At 46.3% G+C, this 21,676-nt stretch overlaps 2 protein-coding genes and 1 pseudogene across 2 annotated transcripts in view; 1 reads left to right on the top strand and 2 right to left on the bottom strand.

The window, feature by feature from the left end:
- Positions 1–9,509, bottom strand: part of LOC126484203 (UDP-glucosyltransferase 2-like) — a 61,398-nt gene extending 51,889 nt beyond the window's left edge. The window contains exons 1-2 of the mRNA XM_050107616.1: positions 9,434–9,509; positions 2,050–2,334 (exon numbers count right to left, since the gene is read on the bottom strand). Coding sequence (XP_049963573.1) covers positions 2,050–2,334 — 285 coding nt within the window. The 5' untranslated portion in view covers positions 9,434–9,509. The remainder of the gene's footprint in view (positions 1–2,049; positions 2,335–9,433) is intronic.
- Positions 1,681–1,798, bottom strand: LOC126485463 (5S ribosomal RNA; annotated as a pseudogene).
- Positions 5,854–21,676, top strand: part of LOC126484656 (lachesin-like) — a 555,382-nt gene continuing 539,559 nt past the window's right edge. Inside the window, exons 1-2 of the mRNA XM_050108247.1 lie at positions 5,854–5,865; positions 20,114–20,299. Of these exons, the coding sequence (XP_049964204.1) occupies positions 5,854–5,865; positions 20,114–20,299 (198 nt within the window). The remainder of the gene's footprint in view (positions 5,866–20,113; positions 20,300–21,676) is intronic.

A 21,676-nucleotide genomic window follows, 5' to 3' on the forward strand; every position in this document is an offset into this window, starting at 1 on the left:
ATCTGAAGTTATGTGCTTCCGAGTAAACACGAAGGGTTGCTGACGCAGTTACTCCTATCTGAGAATAATACAGAGTGATCGAAACATGCATCCTAACCAAAAATGTACATCTGAGACGGTAAAATAAATGAGAATTACCGTAAAAAAAATTTTCCATTGTAAAATGCTTCTCATGTAACATAACACGTACTTACAGTTATTACATAAAACTGCTTGAAACTATCCGTATCTTTCCATATCAGTCTTTTCACTTGCACGGCGTGGGCAAGTTACAAGTGCCCATATTACATGCACGTAAGACAGGCAATCCAACTTACACAGTCCACACCCAGGTTCGATGCAGTATTGCCTATGTCAAGGTGCATCAAATGTTTTCCAAGCGTGTTTTATTTTCCCCGGCCTGTATGCACTTTATCAGCGTTCATCGCGTGATACAAGTTTTTCTTTCAGGAGTGATGCCTTACATCACAACCATGTATTGGAAGTCAGAACCACCTCTCATTCACATTGAAGATTAGCTTCCATTAAGTACTACTGCGAAGCCGATTCAGTTTACATTCCGGGAGTTCTTTTTAGGAAAGCAATATGAAGTAATATAAGTGCACAAATCTATACCTATATCTACGTACATATTCCACAAGGCGTGGTGGAGGGTACCCCGTACGACTATTATTCATTTCCTTTCTTGTTCCACTCGCGAACACAGTGAAGCAAAAAGTGCTGTCTCTGTGCCTCCGTACAAGCACTATTTCCTCTTATTCTATCCTCTTCATCCGTACCCGAAGTGTACGTTGATGGCTGTACGACCGTACTGCAGTCAGCTTCAAATGGCGGTTCACTAAACTTCCTCGATACTCTTCCTTTCATCCTTTTGAGTCCCAATCCAGTACAAGTTTTTCACTTGTCGCCACTGAATTTAATTCAGTGCTTCATTTCGGCTGAGATTTGTATTTCTCTTTAATCAAAATATGTCAGTACGATCAGTAACTTGATTTATACAGACGTTCCAAGTCAGTAGTATTGCGAAAGAAATAGATCCATAAGGGGAGGATAACTAAACCGAAACAAAATCTACCAATCACTGCCAGATGGAAAATTTCATAAATCAAAAGAGAGGTAGAGGTTGTCACTATGATATGGAGATTGAAAAAGAAGAAAAATATGCCACATGAAAATTGTGTGCTAGTTCCCTGACACTATGTTCAGTAATATTACATAATAATTTAATTTTCTTCCCTATCTTCCACGTCTTTACGAAGTAGCGAATCCTTTGGACGGCTTTTTAGCTGTGTTTCCTCCCTATTTCTTTATTGTGTTTATATGATAGCTAGCAGTTGCTCCAGTCCTCGCAAGCACAGTTTTTAACAACATTTTGGCTTTCTCATTTATCACTCTCAACCAAAATTTAATGGCTTGGCATATAATCACACGTGTATCATTATGAAGAAGTTCCTTAGGATCTAAAAACTAAGCTCTGCCTGAACAGGTCATGAAAGCCCAACGGTACCAACCGGCCGCCGTGTCACCCTCAGATCACAGGCGTCACTGGATGAAGATATGGAGGGGCAAGTGGTCAGCACATCGCTCTCCCGGCCGTATGTCATTTTACGAGACCCGAGCTGCTGCTTCTCAATGAAGTAGCTCCTCAGTTTGCCTCATAGGGACTGAGTGGACCATGCTTGCCAACAGCGCGCGGCAGATCGGATGGTCACCCATCCTAGTGCTAGCCAAGCCTAACAGTGCTTCACGTCGGTGATCTGACGGGAACCGGTGTTACCACTGCAGCAAGGCCGTTGGCCCTAGGATCTACACTGTCGAAAGATTATGATGCTGTGCTGTGTGGTAGAGAGAGAGCAACGAGAATCCCCGAAGTGTGTAGGTCGGCAGGCGGCAGTCACCGTAGGAGCGGAAACCTGTCTGGACCAGAGTGGTGGACTCGGCCGGGATACATCGTAGGTAACGCGTTATCTTGCGCGAGCTCTGTGAATAAAATCAGTGTGGGCCTGTCCACTGTGTGCCTCCGTTAGAGAAAGCGTGTAGACAACTCACGTAAGGCGAGGGGGCGCCGCCCTGCGTGGCAGCGCTGTTGAGGCTGATGTCTGTGTAGTTGGGCGGCGGCGGCTGCTGGGGGAAGTGCGAGATGACGGTGAGGTGGTGGCCGCGGTCGGCGAGCGCGCGCAGCAGCGGCTGCAGCACGCGGAAGTGGCTGGCGGAGCGCAGGGGCACCGCCGCCAGGATGCGGGCGCCGGACGCGTGCACGGCCGCGGGACTCAGGAGGGGCGCCAGCGCCAGAGGCAGCCACAGCCACAGCCAGGGCAGGCGGGCCCGCGACATCTGCAACACCCACACCTGCCGTCTCTCCCACCTACTGACTAGACAGGCGCTCGCTCCTATACTACAAAACTCCTTTTCCTACCTCATCAAACCATTCCCGTCCATCCTTTTCTAACAGCTTGTTCACAGTCCTCCACCTTCTTCATCTCACATTCTTTTCCAAACTACTCCCCCACAACAATTTCCCTCATCATCTTTTCACTTCCAATGACTTAGTGCTAAGAAGTGTTTCGAGCGTTTGTGCAATATCTACTTCCAGTTTTCGTCGTGCTTTTAAAACAACAATAATTTACCTAAAGTCTATACAACAAATGTCTGTTTAAGGGGGGTAGGACGTCAAACGGGCTGGCTTGGAGCAGGAGAGGCACCAGAGGACATTTTAATTTCCACTGCCTATACTTTTACAAGTAAATTCATAAAACCTTATCAGCATGACCACAAATGATTCAGGATTCACACTTGTAGCAGCGGAAGTTCAAAAACATAACAAAATATTTTTTTTTACATGTGAAATTTCATCATATTTTCACTTAGTATTGGCTGCATTTGTTGCTATAGGTACACTTTTCTTCAGAAGTAAGAGAGACTGTTCGATGAATATTGCCCAGCATACAAACCATACTTACAGTTGTCTGAAACTCTATAATCTATTTAATTTATGAAAAAATGAATGAGCTGTTACGTTTTAAACTTTATATTTTGAAAAAAATCAAAATTTGTAGTTAATTATCTCAATTTTTACCACAGTTTTTAATAGATTTGGAAAATTCTAGAGTTTCGTACACCTGTAAGTATGGTTTGTGTGCTGTGCAAAATTCATCAACGAATCTCTCTTACTTGTGAAGAAAAATGTACCTATAGCAACAAATGCAGCCAACAGTAAGTGAAAAAATGATGAAATTTCATATCTAAAAAAAAAATTATTTTGTTATGTTTTTGCACTTCCACTGCTATGAGTGTGAATCCTGAATTCTTCCTGGTCATTCTGACAAAGTTTTATGAATTTATTTGTGAAAGTATAGACAGTGGAAATTAAAATGTCCTGTGGTACCTCTCCTGCACCAAGTCGGCCCGTTTGACGTCCTACCCCCCTTAAATAACTTTAGAAACATATTCTAAAATTTCATTTGAGTAAGCTATGCTTGTGTGTTTTAAAAATGCAGAAGAGTGACGGCACACCACTGATGAATCAGGTTCATCTGGATGAGGGAATTAACAGTGATGAACGTAAGCAGAACACATTTGCCACACAAAAATAGCTCGGACTAGCACTCAGTCATAAACTAACAATGGAAGCCCATCTTCTAACCACACACGAGGAGCTCACTGGAGTGTACAACTAGTAGTCAGTCTAGCATGGCGTTTGAATCCTTCCACGTTGCTCCACGTTCCACCAGTCAGGAGGCATGGCAGACGGGCCATGTGACAGCCTCCGGCGACTGCCCGCGGAAAGAATTACACTGCCTCGAGTTTTGGCTCTCCTGCAGGGCAGGTGGCCCAGGCCATCTGCCGCACTCTACTAATTTTTAGGCCGTCAATCTCTGTCTTTGTTGTAACAAATGTCTGGCACTCTCTTTACCGTTCAGCTTCCGCACCTGTAATACCGCCGTTTCTTTAAAACCTTTTAACTTTCTGCCACCCAATCCCGTTGACTATGCAACTGGCGAATGTAATAAGTACATCCATCCAGAAGGGTGCGACTGTAGGCCACTCCTGCAATAAACGCAGAAATTTTCTGTCAATGTATAGCATTTTATCGCCCCTGACATACCACATCTTCCATTCCATTTACATCCTAATCGTGCTATCCTATACAATACCATCACATGCCCTCAAGCCTAAACCTACACACTCATCACGCGCTGCCCCAACGAAACTGTAATCACGTTCCCCTACCAGAACATCAAGTCCGTCTATATCTCTACCTATTTTTATAGTTTTTCTTCAGTCGTCATTGGTCCCGTTCTTTCTAGATCTGTTTCGAGCCGCAGCGATGGGGGATATTTGTTGTTTTGCCGGATTCCTGATATTCATGCTACAGTCGTGAAATGGTCGTACGGGATAATCCCCACTTCACCGCTACCTCGGAGATGCAGTGTCCCATCGCTCGTGCGCCGACTATAACACCACGTTCGAACTCACTCAAATCTTGATAACCTGCCATTGTAGCAGCAGTAACCGATCTAAGAACTGCGCCAGACGCTTGTTGTCTTATATAGGCGTTGCCCACTGCAGCCCCGTTTTCTGGCTGTTTTCTTACCTCTGTATTTCAGTACGCATGCCCATACCAGTTTCTGTGGCGCTACACTGTATTTCACCTATGCGCTCTTCCAAGCCATTTGCTAGCTACGACTGAAATTGGAATGTGATCAGCTTGCTTGCTTCATCCTGATATTTGATACCGTTTCTAAATTTATTCTTGGTTTACATTACTACTTGATCAGTGTACAGACTGAATAATATCACGGTTGGCCACAACCCTGTCTTGCCCGCTCATGAACGATGGTTGCATTTCATGTTCTTCATCTCTTACAACTGCAGTCTGGCGCCTGTAGAATCTGTGCCAGCCGGGGTGGCCGAGCGGTTCTAGGCGCTACAGTCCTCGTGACATACTATCCACAAGTTCATCAAGGCACTGTTGGTCCTGATTGTCCCACTCCTCAACGGCGATTCGGCGTAGATCCTTCAAAGTGGTTGGTTGGTCACGCCGTCCATAAACAGCCCTTTGCAATCCATCCCAGGCATGTTCGATACGGTTCAAGTCTGGAGAACAATCTGGCAACTCTAGTCGAGCGATGTCGTTATCCTGAAGGAGGTCATTCACTAGATGTGTACGATGGGGGCGCGAATTGTCGTCCACCAAGACGAATGCCTCGCCATCATACTGCCGATATGTTTACAGTATCGGTCGGAGAACGGCATTCACACATCGTACAGCCGTTACGGCGCCTTCCATGACCACTAGCGGCCAACGTCAAATGGTTCAAATGGCTCTGAGCACTATGGGACTTAACTTCTATGGTCATCAGTCCCCTAGAACTTAGAGCTACGTAAACCTATCTAACCTAAGGACATTACTGCCCGAGGCAGGATTCGAACCTGCGACTGTAGCATTCGCGCGGTTCCGGACTGAGCGCCTAGAACCGCTCTCCACCGCGGCTGGATGCGGCCAACGTCGGCCCCACATAATGGCACCCCGATACAGCAGGGAACCTACACCTTGCTGCACTCGCTGTACAGTGTGTCTAAGGCGTTAAGCCTGACCGGGTTGCCTCCAACAATGTCCCCGATGATTGCCTGGTTGAAGGCATATATGCGACACTCATCGGTGGGGAGAACGTGATGCCAGTCATATCCCCTATGTTTTCTCATGTATCTAGTTGGCGATACAAAGTTCACTTTATTCACGTGTAACCTTCTTCGTGGTGTAATTTTCACAGACATTAGTGTATAGGACTGATAGCAGTGTCACAGTGTATACTGTGTGACGTTCAATGATGTGGGAGTTCGTTTCTAGAGATGGCTACAAAGGTAAACCACCCTCTAATTCGCTAAGGAAGGACTGTCGTGTTCAAATATTCTTTCAGATGCGGAATACTGTACTTTATATTTCTTATACTGACTCGCATAGATGCATATAAGGGAAATGAGGTTAAATTCGTAATTTGTAAAGAATTTTGCATGATAACTAATATTCCACCAATCTCCACCATTGTCAATCCCACAAAATAAATATTCTAATTAGGTATTTTAACGTAAGATAGTTACTTTATTTATTTGTTTATTTCATCACAAAAATAGGGAAATTCTGAGCAGCGGAGGTAGGAGAAAGTGTCGCAGGTATGAAAACGTCGTACGTAATGACTGCATGTCTACTTGCTATCTCAAAACTGAGGTCACTTCGACGCGAAGTGATTGTTCATTATTATCGCACATGCCGGCCTGCAGTGAGATATGTGACCGTAAATAGTGAGAGGGGTAAGTACGTTAACATCCTGAAAGGAGGTCTTTGCATGCCCATGCGATACGGTCAGCGAGAGGATAACTTTGATAAAGCAAGCCATGTGTAACGATAGTTTCTCAGATAAATGCACAACAAAATTTTGTGCTGTCAATGGGAGTTTAAGGGGTAGAGCAGAACAAATATTTTTTTTTTTTATTGCCTTAAAATGTGCCTTAGACAGTATATTTTTAAGACCATTCGTATAAAGTGTGCCATAAACGCTAAAATACGTTAAAACCGCGATTTAATGCGTAGAGGTCTGGTGCACCAGTATGCTCGAATGCAACCGATGTATTACTATAATACACCGAAGCGCCAGAAAATCTGGTACAGGTATGCGTATTCAAATACAGAGATATGTAAACAGGCAGAATACGGCGCTGCGGCCGGTTCAAAATGGTTCAAATGGCTCTGAGCACTATGGGACTTAACATCTGAGGTCATCAATCCCCAAGACTTACAACTACTTAAACCTAACTAATCTAAGGACATCACACACATCCATGCCCGAGGCACGATTCGAACCTGCGACCGTAGCGGGCGCGCGGTTCCGGACTGAAGCGCCTAGAACTGCTCGGTCACACCGGCTGGCGCTGCGGCCGGTAACGCCTATATATATGAGTCGGGCTCAGTTGTTAGATCGGTTACTGCTGCTACTATGGTAGGTTATCAAGATTTAAGTGAGTTTGAACGTAGTGTTATAGTCGGCGCACAAGCCATGGGACACAGCATCTCCGAGGTAGTGATGAAGTGGGGATTTTCCCATACGACCATTTCACGAGTGTACCGTGAAAAATCAGGAATTCGGTAAAACATCAAATCTCCGACATCACTGCGGCCGGAAAAAGGTCCTACAAGAACGAGACCAATGACTGAAGGGAATCGTTCAACGTGACGGAAGTGCAACCCTTCCGCAAATTGCTGCAGATTTCAATGCTGGGCCATCAACAGGTGTCATCGTGCGAACCGTTTTACGAAACATCGTTGATATGGGCCCTCTCGTGTACCCTTGATGACTGCGCGGTACAAAGCTTTACGCCTCGCCTACGCCCGTCAACACCGACATTGGACTGTTGCTGACTGGAAACATGTTGCCTGGTCGGACGAGTCTCGTTTCAAGTTGTATCGAACGGATGGACGTGTACGGGTATGGAGACAGTCTCATGAATCCATGGACCCTGCACATCAGCAGGGAACTCTTCAAGCTAGTGAAGGCCCTATAATGAGGTGGGGCGTGTGCAATTTGAGTGGTATGCAACCCCTGATACCTCTGGATACGACTCGACATGTGACACGTACGTAAGCATGCAGTCTGTTCACCTTCATCCATTGTGCATTCCGACGGATTTGAACAACGCCAGTAGGACAATGAGAAACCCCACACGTCCAGAATTGCTACAGAGTGGCTCCAGGAACACTGTCCTGAGTTTAAACACTTCCACTGGCCACCAAACTCCCCAGACATGAACATTATTGAGCTTATCTGAGATGCCTTGCAACGTGCTGTTCGGAAGAGATCTGCACCCAGTCTTACTCATTTATGGATAGCCCTCCAAGATTCATGCTGTCGATTTCCTCCAGCACTACTTCAGACATTAGTCGATTCCATGCCTTGTCGTGTTGCGACACTTCTGCGTGCTCGCGGGGGCCCTACATGATATTAGGTGGCTGTAACAGCTTTTTTGGCTCTTCAGTGTACAAGCCAATGCAGTAACTCGGCTTGTAAATTAAGCTATCATTTTTCCATTGTTCCCAGAGCCTGCGAGAATATACACTGCTAAAACAACATGAGCGTAGCCCACCACGCAGCTGAATTCCGTTCACGACGTTGCGAGCACGTGATGTGGTGATGAAAGTACGCAAGCGGAACAGAGGAGAGTGGCGAATCATTCTAGCGACATTACGAATCGGAAATGAGGGCGTCCGCAGACTTAGACGACCGGGACTAACGGTGTGTAATTACGGTCCCGTGCCTGGAATCGACACTTTCGACGAATTTGGTCGGTTGTTCGCGCTCTACTGTCGTGAGCATCTGTGAAAAGTGGCTGAAGAACGGTGAAACGACGAATAGGCGAAAAGATTTGTGTTCGTCCACGTCTCATGACAGAACGCGCTGTAAAGCAGGAGACGCGATTATGACGACACCGTTCAGAGCTGGTGCAGGTACAGACGTTTCTGAGCACACCGTCTCTGGCGTACATTGCCGAACATGGGGCTCCGTATTAGGCGACACAGGAGATGAGGCATAATCGCGAATTGACCGTCTCGCCAGATGAATCACGTTTCTAATAACACCAGGTCGACGATCGAGTCTCGGTACGCCACAGGTGAACGGCTGCCCCAAGTGTGCACCGCGCCGCGGACACAGGTCGCTGGGGGACATTCAGCTGGGTTTTCATGTAACCTGTGGTAGCAAACGAGGACACCGTGACAGCTGTGCGCTATATATTATTGCGGACCACCTGCGTCCGGTCCTGCTTGAAGTCTTCCCCAACCACAAAGCAATCTTGCCACAAGGTAAATATTCATGTCAAAAGCTCAGTGCTAAAAAGTATTGAGGAGCATGGCAATGAACTCGCACCCAAGTCTTGGTCACCTAATTCGTCTGATGGGAAGCCGACGGAACACACGAGGCACGCTGTCGGATCCCAGCTACGCGCCCGCAAATCACCGACCCCTGATCTCCGGGAACATCTGGTTCCACGTACCTCCTCAAACTTGCCTAGTACTCGTCGAATCCACACCACGCGGGATAGGTGCTGTATTGCGGTCCAAAGGCCGACCAATACGCTATCAAGCACGCAGTCATAGTTTTTATGGCTGACAGTTATGTTTCAAACTGATTTCGGTATTGCTCAGGAAAAGTGAGATCTAGACCATGCGCTGGTAGATACCGTAAGTACACTATTTAACGATGCTACCTATACGCTGCAACGCAATTACCGCTAGTAAAAAGACATTAACCGCGCATCTGAGCAATTCAGTGCGACTTCAAATGGACTGTGTGGAACAGTGTGAAAGCCTCTGTAGTCTGTAGCAGTCACATAACAGGTCCAACAATGGCTGGAGGTGGAAGAGACTGGAAGCAGTACTTACCGTGCTGAGGCGATGTGTCGACCGTGGAAGCTACGTCGTGGGCGGCGAACGCCTAGCGAGTGAGGCGCTATCTGCTTAGAGCCTGCACTCGACAGCGACAGGACTGTTATCTAGACAATACAATGCTGTCCCAGCTAGACGGTGTAGGTGCTTGTTACGGCCGAAATGGAACACACCGCCTGCGCAATTACAGTAGTGATGGAGAGTGCGTGCACCCAAACGAGGAAAAGGTGACGTATTCAGTCTGGTGTGCTTTCGTACATTTTAGGGAAGCATATACCCGTAGCACATAACCGTCTGAGGTGAGTGCCAAATTCAACGGCTGAAGTTATCTGGAATAAAATAACTTATACAGAAAGCAGTCTTCTGTTTTTAAGAGTCGAAGAACATGAAAACAAAGCTTTAGTAGAGAAGGAAATCAGATATAGTTGCACAATATCCCCCCACGTTATTTAATCTGTACATAGAGCAAGTAGTAAAGAAAATAAGGAGAAATTTGGGACAGAAGAGTCCACGGTGCAGAAATATAAACTTCGAGATTTGCTGATGATACTGTAATTCTGTCAGAGACGGTAAAAAACTTGGAAGATCAGTTTAACAGAATGGACAGTGTTTTGAAAAGAGCGTCTAAGATGAACATCAACAAAAGTGTAATGAGTATCAGAATGTAGCCGAAATTAGATCAGGAAATGAAACACAGCAACGGGTGAATGTTTCCTTTTTGGTATTCGACAGCAAAGTAACTGACACTGGCCGAATGAAAGAGGATGTAAAATACAGAGAGGTAGTATCAATAAATATTTAACTGACGTACAGAAACTGTTAATTATTAATGTAAATTTGATACGAGGTCTTTTCTGCGAGAAATTGTCTGCATCGTTGTCCTGTTTGAAACTGAAAGGTAGACAACAAACAACTCAGACAAGTTGAGATTACAGTGTTATGAATTGTGGTTTTACGGAAGAAAGTTGAAGACTGGATGGGTAGATCGACTAACTAGCGTAAAGATACAAGTCGAATTGAAGAGAAGATAGCTTATTGACTGAGTGCGACTAAAAGATGGAATAACCTGTATAGACGCATCATGAGGAATCAAGAAATAGATAATAATGGAGTGTTCTGTGGAGGGAGAGTGTGGGGCGGTAAATAATGTCAAAGTCATATTCGGCTTTCTTGGTTCTGGGCCTATCTTCTCTGCATGTCTCAGAATTTAAATGTACACCATCGGTGCGCCAAATTCTCATTGAAACTACTCAGATTCCAGTCGCTCTACTCCAGCTTTCTGGTCTCAAAACAGAATTCTCTTGTTGTGTTCGCCGGCCTGAGTGGCCGTACGGTTCTAGGCGCTACAGTCTGGAACCGCGTGACCGCTACGGTCGCAGGTTCGAATCCTGCCTCGGGCATGGATGTGTGTGATGTCCTTAGGTTAGTTAGGTTTAAGTAGTTCTAAGTTCTAGGGGACTGATGACCACAGCAGTTGAGTCCCATAGTGCTCAGAGCCATTTGAACCATTTTTTTTTTTTTTTTTTTTGTGTTCGCTACCTGGAGTGCATGCAGTTTGCAGCACACATAGCATGATTACTCACAGCACTCGACGATGATGAAGTCAGTAGCCGAAACCCCCTAAGGATGGAATCGTGTACCTTCAGTAAACTCGAAACCTTTCTGTTCAAATAACTTAACCGGGAATGAAGGCGGGTGACGTCGTCAAGAACCACCGATATTTCGACAGGTGACCCCCTGTAAATTTGCAGCAGGAAAGCGCTGTGCTAGTGGATTTAGAACCTTGGTTTGGAGAGAAATTCCGGAAAGATAACACACACACACACACACACACACACACACGCCCTGTAAACAATAGCGCAACCACACAACCAAAAACAACCGACGCCAGAAGTTACTAAATTCTGTGTGGAATTCTGTTCTCTCTCTTGTGAAAAACCAGAGGGACAGGGTTAATGCTACCTGAGCCATTGTTTAGAAATTTTCTCTCACTTTTTTAGCTTCGGTTGAATTTGGCCGGAAAAATATCAGAAATCACCCCTCATTTTCATCTTTGTCTCTTCCAAGATAGCCGAGGAATTGGTTCTCGTAAGTTATGGTTATCACCTCTTACATGTTTATATCCCATATTTACATAAACACTTTAAGCAGCAGACTGATAGAGTGTCCCATACCAAATATCAATTGTACGTTTCTAACATGAACTGCGAGGAATTCTGGAATACAAAGTAGGTTTCCAAGCCAGGGAAAGCAGTGTAGTTGGTTGAAATGTTTGAAAATCCTTCTCTCCCCCATCTCTCTCCATTGAGCAGCAATTTCCCTTGATTGAAGGACTGTGCGAGCTTAACTCCCTGGCGGATATCGAAATCACATTTGCGCTTGGATGCTTGCTCATTTGAAAGAAGGAAGGAAGGAAGGAAAGATAGACCTTAACGTACCGTCGATAACGAGGTCATTAGAGACGGAGTACAAACTCGGATTGGGGAAGAATGGGGTAGGAAATAAACAGTGCCCTTTAGAGGAACCACTCCAGCATTTGCCCGATTTAGGGACATTACGGAAAACCTAAATCTGTCGATCTCCATAATGCGAGTTCAGTGTCCTGGCCTCTGTACTACAAGGGTGTGGGGTGAAAATCGGTCAATTGATTTAACAAACCCAACATGCATTATGGCTAATGGAAGAGAGAAATTACATCAGGACGGTCGCTTGGAAATTTGAACCCATTTTTTCCTGTGGTGCACGTGTTTTAAACTACACTCCTGGAAATTGAAATAAGAACACCGTGAATTCATTGTCCCAGGAAGGGGAAACTTTATTGACACATTCCTGGGGTCAGATACATCACATGATCACACTGACAGAACCACAGGCACATAGACACAGGCAACAGAGCATGCACAATGTCGGCACTAGTACAGTGTATATCCACCTTTCGCAGCAATGCAGGCTGCTATTCTCCCATGGAGACGATCGTAGAGATGCTGGATGTAGTCCTGTGGAACGGCTTGCCATGCCATTTACACCTGGCGCCTCAGTTGGACCAGCGTTCGTGCTGGACGTGCAGACCGCGTGAGACGACGCTTCATCCAGTCCCAAACATGCTCAATGGGGGACAGATCCGGAGATCTTGCTGGCCAGGGTAGTTGACTTACACCTTCTAGAGCACGTTGGGTGGCACGGGATACATGCGGACGTGCATTGTCCTGTTGGAACAGCAAGTTCCCTTGCCGGTCTAGGAATGGTAGAACGATGGGTTCGATGACGGTTTGGATGTACCGTGCACTATTCAGTGTCCCCTCGACGATCACCAGTGGTGTACGGCCAGTGTAGGAGATCGCTCCCCACACCATGATGCCGGGTGTTGGCCCTGTGTGCCTCGGTCGTATGCAGTCTTAATTGTGGCGCTCACCTGCACGGCGCCAAACACGCATACGACCATCATTGTCACCAAGGCAGAAGCGACTCTCATCGCTGAAGACGACACGTCTCCATTCGTCCCTCCATTCACGCCTGTCGCGACACCAATGGAGGCGGGCTGCACGATGTTGGGGCGTGAGCGGAAGACGGCCTAACGGTGTGCGGGACCGTAGCCCAGCTTCATGGAGACGGTTGCGAATGGTCCTCGCCGATACCCCAGGAGCAACAGTGTCCCTAATTTGCTGGGAAGTGGCGGTGCGGTCCCCTACGGCACTGCGTAGGATCCTACGGTCTTGGCGTGCATCCGTGCGTCGCTGCGGTCCGGTCCCAGGTCGACGGGCACGTGCACCTTCCGCCGACCACTGGCGACAACATCGATGTACTGTGGAGACCTCACTCCCCACGTGTTGAGCAATTCGGCGGTACGTCCACCCGGCCTCCCGCATGCCCACTATACGCCCTCGCTCAAAGTCCGTCAACTGCACATACGGTTCACGTCCACGCTGTCGCGGCATGCTACCAGTGTTAAAGACTGCGATGGAGCTCCGTATGCCACGGCAAACTGGCTGACACTGACGGCGGCGGTGCACAAATGCTGCGCAGCTAGCGCCATTCGACGGCCAACACCGCGGTTCCTGGTGTGTCCGCTGTGCCGTGCGTGTGATCATTGCTTGTACAGCCCTCTCGCAGTGTCCGGAGCAAGTATGGTGGGTCTGACACACCGGTGTCAATGTGTTCTTTTTTCCATTTCCAGGAGTGTATGAGCATCCTCATTCACTGCCACTCATTGAGACCTTGGTAATTACCCCTCTTGTAACGGACTAGTGGCACTCAAAGAGAGCTAGATAGCGTGTCTCGAGTAGTATCATATCATCCGGACGCCCGCCAATCGTTTCTCTTGGGTAATCCATGAATACTCGTTTGCACGTGGAAATCATGCCATTGTCCGATGTTGCATGGAAGTCGCGAAGCCTTTTTTTATTTTTGAGTAGTTCTTGCAGGCACTCAAAAGGCACAGTATGTCTCCTGGTACAATTAAATGTTCAAAAAATTCTATAGTCAAGCATATTATTCTGTTCGTAAGGATGTTTCAGGTGTCAAAGCCAGCCTTCCTTGTTTCGATGATCCAGTGAAATCCTAGAGACGGTTCATGAAAATGAGAATCCCCTGACATAATCCATCCCTCCATTAATTACTTCATTCGGCAGATATTGTATACTGTCATTATGATGTATGCGATACAGGAGTTCTCACAGCATGCAGTGGTTATCTCATCTATATACAGGATAATGAGGTGAAACAATTTTTGCTACACAACTTTGCATCATCACGTATGTCCATAATTTGTTCTGAGTACGCCCGAGCTCGTTAAAACTTGAAGACGAAAAAGTGAACATGATATTAGGTTCGTAGCACTAGGCAAGTGAATAGATTTATAGAATTGTTCATTATCTCCGAGTACTCAGTACGGTGTGAAGCCTTCATATTATGCAACAAGTGTCTCGAAACATCATGGTACACAGTCAGAAAGGAGTTCGACGTTATCGTACTAATTCAGTGAGATGCAGAGGTAAATGTAGAAAAATAAAATTGTAAGAAACCGCATTATTACTGTTAACAGAAAACTAAGTATTCTTTTGGGCAATAGCTGTAATACTAAAAGAGAATTTTTTATGACCTTCTCTATATAATAACGTAAGAAGATCACGCCACTGAAGGTGATTTAGTAATTAATTTAATGCTGCGAAGATGCGTTCTATACTCTCGTTTATTGAAGCAATGAAAGCTTTCTTCCATTATCCTAGTTTTGATTTAGCTGTCGCAAGTTATTTGATTTCAACAATTTAAGTAAGAACGTTAACAGAGAAAAATTATGCCGTGCGTCCCAGAAATGTTGCGACAAACGTCTAAGGGTTGTAGAGGGTGTCTTGAGGAACAAATGAAGGATAGAAACGTATGTCCGGAAACGTCATCCAACGAAGCTACCGAGCACTGAAGTTGCTAGGCTACCCCTTCGGCAGCAAACGTGACTTCTTACGATGACGGATCGTTGGCGGTACGTCTCGCAATGTTGTTTGCTGTTCAGTGATTGCGACTGATTGCCACGATCGCCAGTGGAGAAGATGAAGCTAGCTGCTGCGTAGAAAGGCCTTGCCCCCTATAAATGCGATGCTCTGTTGCCTCAGTGAAGACGGTTTCGGACAAAGACTTCCATGGAAGAGCTTCAATGTTTTTCGGTATACAATAGAAAAGTAAATGGAAACCAATGTCCACAACCGTCGTCCTCCTAGGCAACGGACCATCGCTTTCATAGGAGACGAGGCGTGTGCACGCAGCAGCTAGAGCTCCACTGGCTATTTTTTCCAATCATTCGCGATCACTGAATAACGAACGACACTGCGAGACGTTCCCGCTAAGATCCGTCAGCCTGCGAAGTCACGTTCGCGGTCGAAGGGATTGCCTTGCGTCAGGCGGTGGTGCCTGTAACTTCAGTGATCTGTAGCGTCGTTGGATGACGTTTCCGGTTACGGGTTCCCATCCTCGATTTGTTCCTCAAGACACCCTCTACAATCCCTCGAAGTTCGTCGCAACAATTTTAGGTCATTCTATATAGAGGTTTAATTTTTCCACAGTGTACAAACTCTAGGGGCTGATCGATGAGAGGCTACGGAACAAAAAGTGTCTAATAAACGTATGTCTGAAAATTCGTAGTTTCCTTGCAAGAAACCATTTATTCATTACACATTATTAGAGAGACTGCGGTCTAATGTGCGCTGTACCATGCAGCCATAGTTGCAATAAGTATCGAAGCCAACATGAATGCACGGCTCCAGTGTCTCAACATCTGGAAAGGGCTCTGCATACACGATACTTTTGAGATAGCCCCATAACCACAAATCGCACGGGTTGAGATCCGGTGAACGTGCAGGCCATGCAACTGGACCCCGTCGTCCGTTCCATCGACCAGGGAAGACACGACTGAGATGCGTCCGGAAGTTAACGGCGAAGTGGGCGGGAGGACCATCATGTAGCAGTCACATAACCCTTCGAGTCATCAAACGCACTTCTTCCAGCAGGGGAGGCAAAGTCACCCGGAAGAAACGCCGATAGTTCCGGCCTGTAAGGTGACGTGGAAGGAAGGCTGGTCCCAAAATACGGTTGCCAGTTATTCCCGCCCACCCATTCCGGTTGCTCCGATGCTGGTGATTCGCTGTCATCATAATGTGCGGCGTCAGCTTACTATCGCACACATGACTTTTATGAAATTTGAAGATACCACCCCCGACGTGGAAAGTCTATAGGTAGTAAGCCGTGCACACTCTGAAAGTGGTAAGGGTAGTAACAGTTGTCATGGAGAATGTTCCATACGGTCGCTGGCTTACCCTGTACTTGCGGGGCACTGCTTGGTACTGACACAGTGGTCGCCTTCCAGAGTGTTAATCACATTTTCATACAAGTCTGGTGTCAGAAACTTTCGTGTACGTCCTTCATGACGTCCTGCTTCCTGAAACGACAGTGTCTCAGACAAACACACCGTTGCAAACATTGAATGCTGTGGTTGTTGTCGGCCGGCGGGGATAGGGCTCCTGATACAAAATGATTCAAATGGCTCTGAGCACTATGGGACTTAGCGTCTGAGGTCAGCAGTCCCCTAAAACATAGAATTACTTAAACGTAACTAACCTAAGGATATCAAACACATCCATGCCCGAAGTAGGATTCGAACCTGCGACCGTGGCAGTCGCGTGGTTCCGGAATGAAGCGCCTAGAACCGCTCGGCCACCGCGGCCGGCTCTCCTGATATAAACTTACTGCCCGCCTCCCGTTGGCATTTGCCCTTCCATAAGTAAACACGGCAAACTCTCGATTCCAACACGGAATCATTGTGTGCAATGCTGTATCGCATCCACTACAATGTGAGTCAGCAGGAGAAGTAAATCGGGCGCAAGATTACCAATTACTGTGGCAGGAGAAGGCGCTAGGGCATGTCGTATGAGGAACAGTACCGTCCTCTAGGAGGAAACCACGCATATTGTAACTGTGGCTGCGTGGTACAAAGCGTATTAGACCGCAGTCTCTGCACCAAAGTATTACTGAATAAATGGTCGCTAGCGTGGAAACCATGCGTTTCCGGACATACGTTCAGTAGATCTTTTTTGTTGTGTCCACTCATCAATCACTAGAGTTTGTACACGGTGGAAAAAATCATCCTATACGTTAATCGATAGAGCAGTTGCCCATAAAAAACGAAATTACCAGATACGGCAGATATTTTCATTTTACAGGTAGTTTTAGGTAGCGATACTACATTGTGATGAAAACAATTTTTTATTGTACACTAAATTTCATCAAATACAAAATACAGTACTTGTCACACAAGGTTGGCGCCGGTGGCGACACCTACAACTTGCTGACATGAGGAAAGTTTCCAACCGATTTCTCATACACAAGCAGCAGTTGACAGGCGTTGCCTGGTGAAACGTTGTTGTGATGCCTCGTGTAAGGAGGAGAAATTCGTACCATTACGTTTCCGACTTTGATAAAGGTCGGATTGTAGCCTATCGCTAGTGCGATTTATCGTATCGCGACATTGATGCTCGCGTTGGTCGAGATCCAATGACTGTTAGCAGAATATGGAATCAGTGGGTTCGGGAGGGTAATACGGAACGCCGTGCTGGATCCCAACGGCCTCGTATCACTAGCAGTCGAGATGACAGCCATCTTATTCGCATGACTGCAACGGATCGTGCAGCCACGTCTCGATCCCTGAGTCAACAGACGGGGACGTTTGCAAGACAACAACCATCTGCACGAACAGTTCGACGACGTTTGCAGCAGCATGGACTATCAGCTCGGAGACCATGGCTGCGGTTTTCCTTGACGCTGCATCGCAGACAAGAGCGCCTGCGATGGTGTACTCAACGACAAACCTGGTTACAAGAATGGCAAAACGTCATTTTTTCGGACGAATGCAGGTTCTGTTTACAGCATCATGATGGTCGCATCCGTGTTTGGCGACATCGCGGTGAACGCTCATTGGAAGCGGGTATTCGTCACCACCATACTGGTGTATCGTCCAGCTTGATGGTATGGGGTGCCATTGGTTATACGTCTCGGTCACCTCGTTTTCGCATTGACGACACTTTGAACAGTGGACGTTACATTTCATATGTGTTACGACCCGTGGCTCTACCCTTCATTCGATCCCTGCGAAACCCTACATTTCAGCAGGATAATGCATGACCGCATGTTGCAGGTCCTGTACGGGCCTTTCTGGATACAGAAAATGTTCGACTGCTGCCCTGGCCAGCACATTCTCCAGATGTCTCACCAACTGAAAACGTCTGATCAATAGTGGCCGAACAACAGGCTCGTCACAATACGCCAGTGACTACTCTTGTTGAACAGTGGTATCGTGTTGAAGCTGCATGGACAGCTGTACCTGTAAACAGCATCCAAGCTCTGTTTGACTCAATGCCCAGGCTTATCAAGGCTGTTATTACAGCCCGAGGTGATTGTTGTGGTTACTGATTTCTCAGGATCTATGCACCCAGATTGCTTGAAAATGTAATCACACGTTAGTTCTTGTACAATATATTTGTCCAATGTATACCCGTTTATCATCTGCATTTCTTCTTGGTGTACCAATTTTAATGGTTAGCAGTGTATTAAGTAATTGTGGACTCTCTCGTAGCACAGATGTCCCATATGTCGGCAATACTCTATGAACACAAATCGTTAACTATACGTCGACTGAAATTAGTTTGTCATTGACAGTTAGCATTTTTCTGGGGTGCGACCAGCCAGGCTAGACAAGGCACTGCGTTATCCTGTACAAACAGGAAACATAGCGTAGAGCATGTGCCGCTCGATACAACACGTCTCGCTGCAACGTAAAGTAATTTTAGTTTTTCAACATGTCGACGCCGCCCTCTCCGCAATTAAGAAACAAAAATTACACCAATGACCTAAACTGGTGGAATACTCCCTACAGCCTAGGTCTGTCCCATTACATCACAGTTACCTGTAAAAGGGAGAGATCTCCACATTCAATAAGCTGAATGACACGACAACATACAGACACAAAGGAAAGCAATGACATGAGAAGGTTTTTATACTATCTCATCAGATGGTTAGTAAAATTTAGGCAATAAATCGTTTAAAAGTTATTTCTTTTACTGTCCATCTAATTACATTTGAATTAATTTCCTCTCTACACGTAAGGGGAAAAAATAACAGATCTGTTGAAAGCGTTAGACATTAGACAACAAAACTGCACAAAATTTACGTTGTTCTTCGTTATAGATGTTAAATCAAGCAAAGAACGAAACGCTTTAATGTTACAGTAAATCAGGTATGAAGATAAAGTTCTGTTATAAATTCGCATGTCAGTTCCATTACATGCAGCACGTCTTTTTGTACATTCATTTCTCGTGCAAATATAACTGGCTTACCTTACTGATTTTCGTGTGTAAATGGGCTACAAACTTAATAAATTCGGTAAATCGTCGTCTTTCACGATCTGTTTATCAGTTCCTGGAAGTTGCACGCAGCTGTCTTTTACAAAATGATCGTTTCAAAAGACGCCATAATTCAATGGTGTCCAGTCTCCCTTGTGTGGAACTTGCACACGTTTCTCCAGAAATTCCGGATATAGAGAGTTCGTATCTTGAAGGCACTTCCAGGTTTGCATCGATTACTGCATCCACGTGCAATGCAATCTCGGCCTTTTTGGTTTGTAATATAAGAGAAAAAAATCTTTGGAAGTCGCAACCACACGCATTGCACACAGCTTTGATTGGCCGTCGTCAATACGGCGGCTACTCCAAACACTTCCGCGAGTCTGCACAAAACGACGCTCTGTCGAATTTAGTATTGAGCTTATTAGCGTACACTGCCGCGGCTGTGTGAATGTATGCGAAAAAATTAAAATATTTTTGTGTTCAGAGTTATTTTGTATTGAAAACGTCTTGTACAAACGTTGACGTGAAACTTGAGCTTGAATCTGCTGTGAAGTTATTGCTAATTGGCTTATACCTTCAGACAAGACAGATACTGACTGTCACATGTGCATGGTATCATAGAGTGTTTAGGCTAGTCCTGTGTCCCTCGGAACTCTTGCTGACAGCAGCAGCAGTCCAAGGTTGCAGGTTGGTGGCCGGCGGTCGCAGAGCAGACGTCGCTGGCCCAGTCCGTTGACAGGGCGGACGAGTGTGGCGCTCGACTACGGTAGCCGCGGTGTGGTACCTGTTGCAGGTGGCGTGGATCAAGGCCGACACCAAGGCCATCCTGGCCATCCACGAGCACGTCATCACCAACAACCAGCGGCTTTCCGTCACGCACAACGACTTCAACACGTGGACCCTCAACCTGCGTGGCGTGAAGCGCGAGGACCGCGGCCAGTACATGTGCCAGGTCAACACGGACCCCATGAAGAGCCAGGTAGGTCCTCCCGGCGGTACACGTACCAAGTCAGCAAAGACCCCGTGAAGAGCCAGGTAGGTCCTGCCAACGGCACATTAATCAAGTCAAGAGAGACCCCATGAAGAGCCAGGTAGGTCCTACCAACAGCAAATCTACCATGTAAACACTGACACTATTAAGAGCCAGGTAGATCCTTCCAACAGCACAAGTCATCACAGACCCCACGGAGAGTCCGATGCGTCCTCCGAGTAGTGCATGGAAAATCAAGTACGTCCTCCTAACAGCAAATATGCCAGGTCAACACTGACACGTCCTCCCTACTCCCTCACTGGGGACTTCTTTATTCATTGTCGCACCGAGCGAGGTGGCGCAGTGGTTAGCACACTGGACTCGCATTCGGGAGGACGACGGTTCAATCCCGTCTCCGGCCATCCTGATTTAGGTTTTCCGTGATTTCCCTAAATCGTTTCAGGCGAATGCCGAGATGGTTCCTTTGAAAGGGCACGGCCGATTTCCTTCCCAATCCTTCCATAACCCGAGCTTGCGCTCCGTCTCTAATGACCTCGTTGTCGACGGGACGTTAAACACTAACCACCACCACCACCACCATTCATTGTCGCACTACCTGATGCTTATGGGAAACACGGTCAAGAGGAGAACGTTCCCCAAGAGAGCGACGAGCATTCTTCGCTGAATCGTGGGCGCAGAATTCTGAAACTAAATCAGTTTTTGGGTATGGGGCTCAGTTTTCTTGTGACATTCTGTCCTTTATCTCTCGAAATCCTTGAAATACTGCATATTGGTTGTTCCTCTGTATATAAACTTGAATATTCTGCAGATTTAAGCGTTGAAAAGTATTCGAAATATGTACAAGGAAACATAACCATAAGTTCGTAAAAAAATCTCCTTCTACGAAATGTACTTGGTTTGGCAGCACTTGTTGGAAGTGACTGCTCGTTGTTCTGAGTTCATGGAAATTTGAGGTTGGCTTTTTGTGTTCATGCAGAAGAACAAATTTCTCCTCCTTCGGCAAATAGCCGAAATTCTTTTTACTGTATATGCGCAGGGTTAATTCTGAAACCGCAAAACACGAGACTCTAACCCATCTGTAAAGAAGTGCTACAAACGCAATAAAGTCTGTAGACCACGATAGTACTTGAGCACCCCACATATGCTTCTTGCCTTGTATTACACTCCTGAGGCTGCTTAAAAATACTGCGTTATGTGTTCATTGTTGTTCCCATGTTTAGCGTGAACCAATGCACAGCTATTTTTGTCTGATGAAAATATATGGGATCACTTCAAAATAAGGACAGTGTGTAATACTCTAATTTGTCACCTGTTATAAGGCCTGTATGTCACAGCGGAGAATTGCCCATATCAGTGTCTCCTTAG

Source organism: Schistocerca serialis, chromosome 6 (genome assembly GCF_023864345.2).
Source record: "Schistocerca serialis cubense isolate TAMUIC-IGC-003099 chromosome 6, iqSchSeri2.2, whole genome shotgun sequence".
Lineage (NCBI taxonomy): Eukaryota > Metazoa > Arthropoda > Insecta > Orthoptera > Acrididae > Schistocerca > Schistocerca serialis.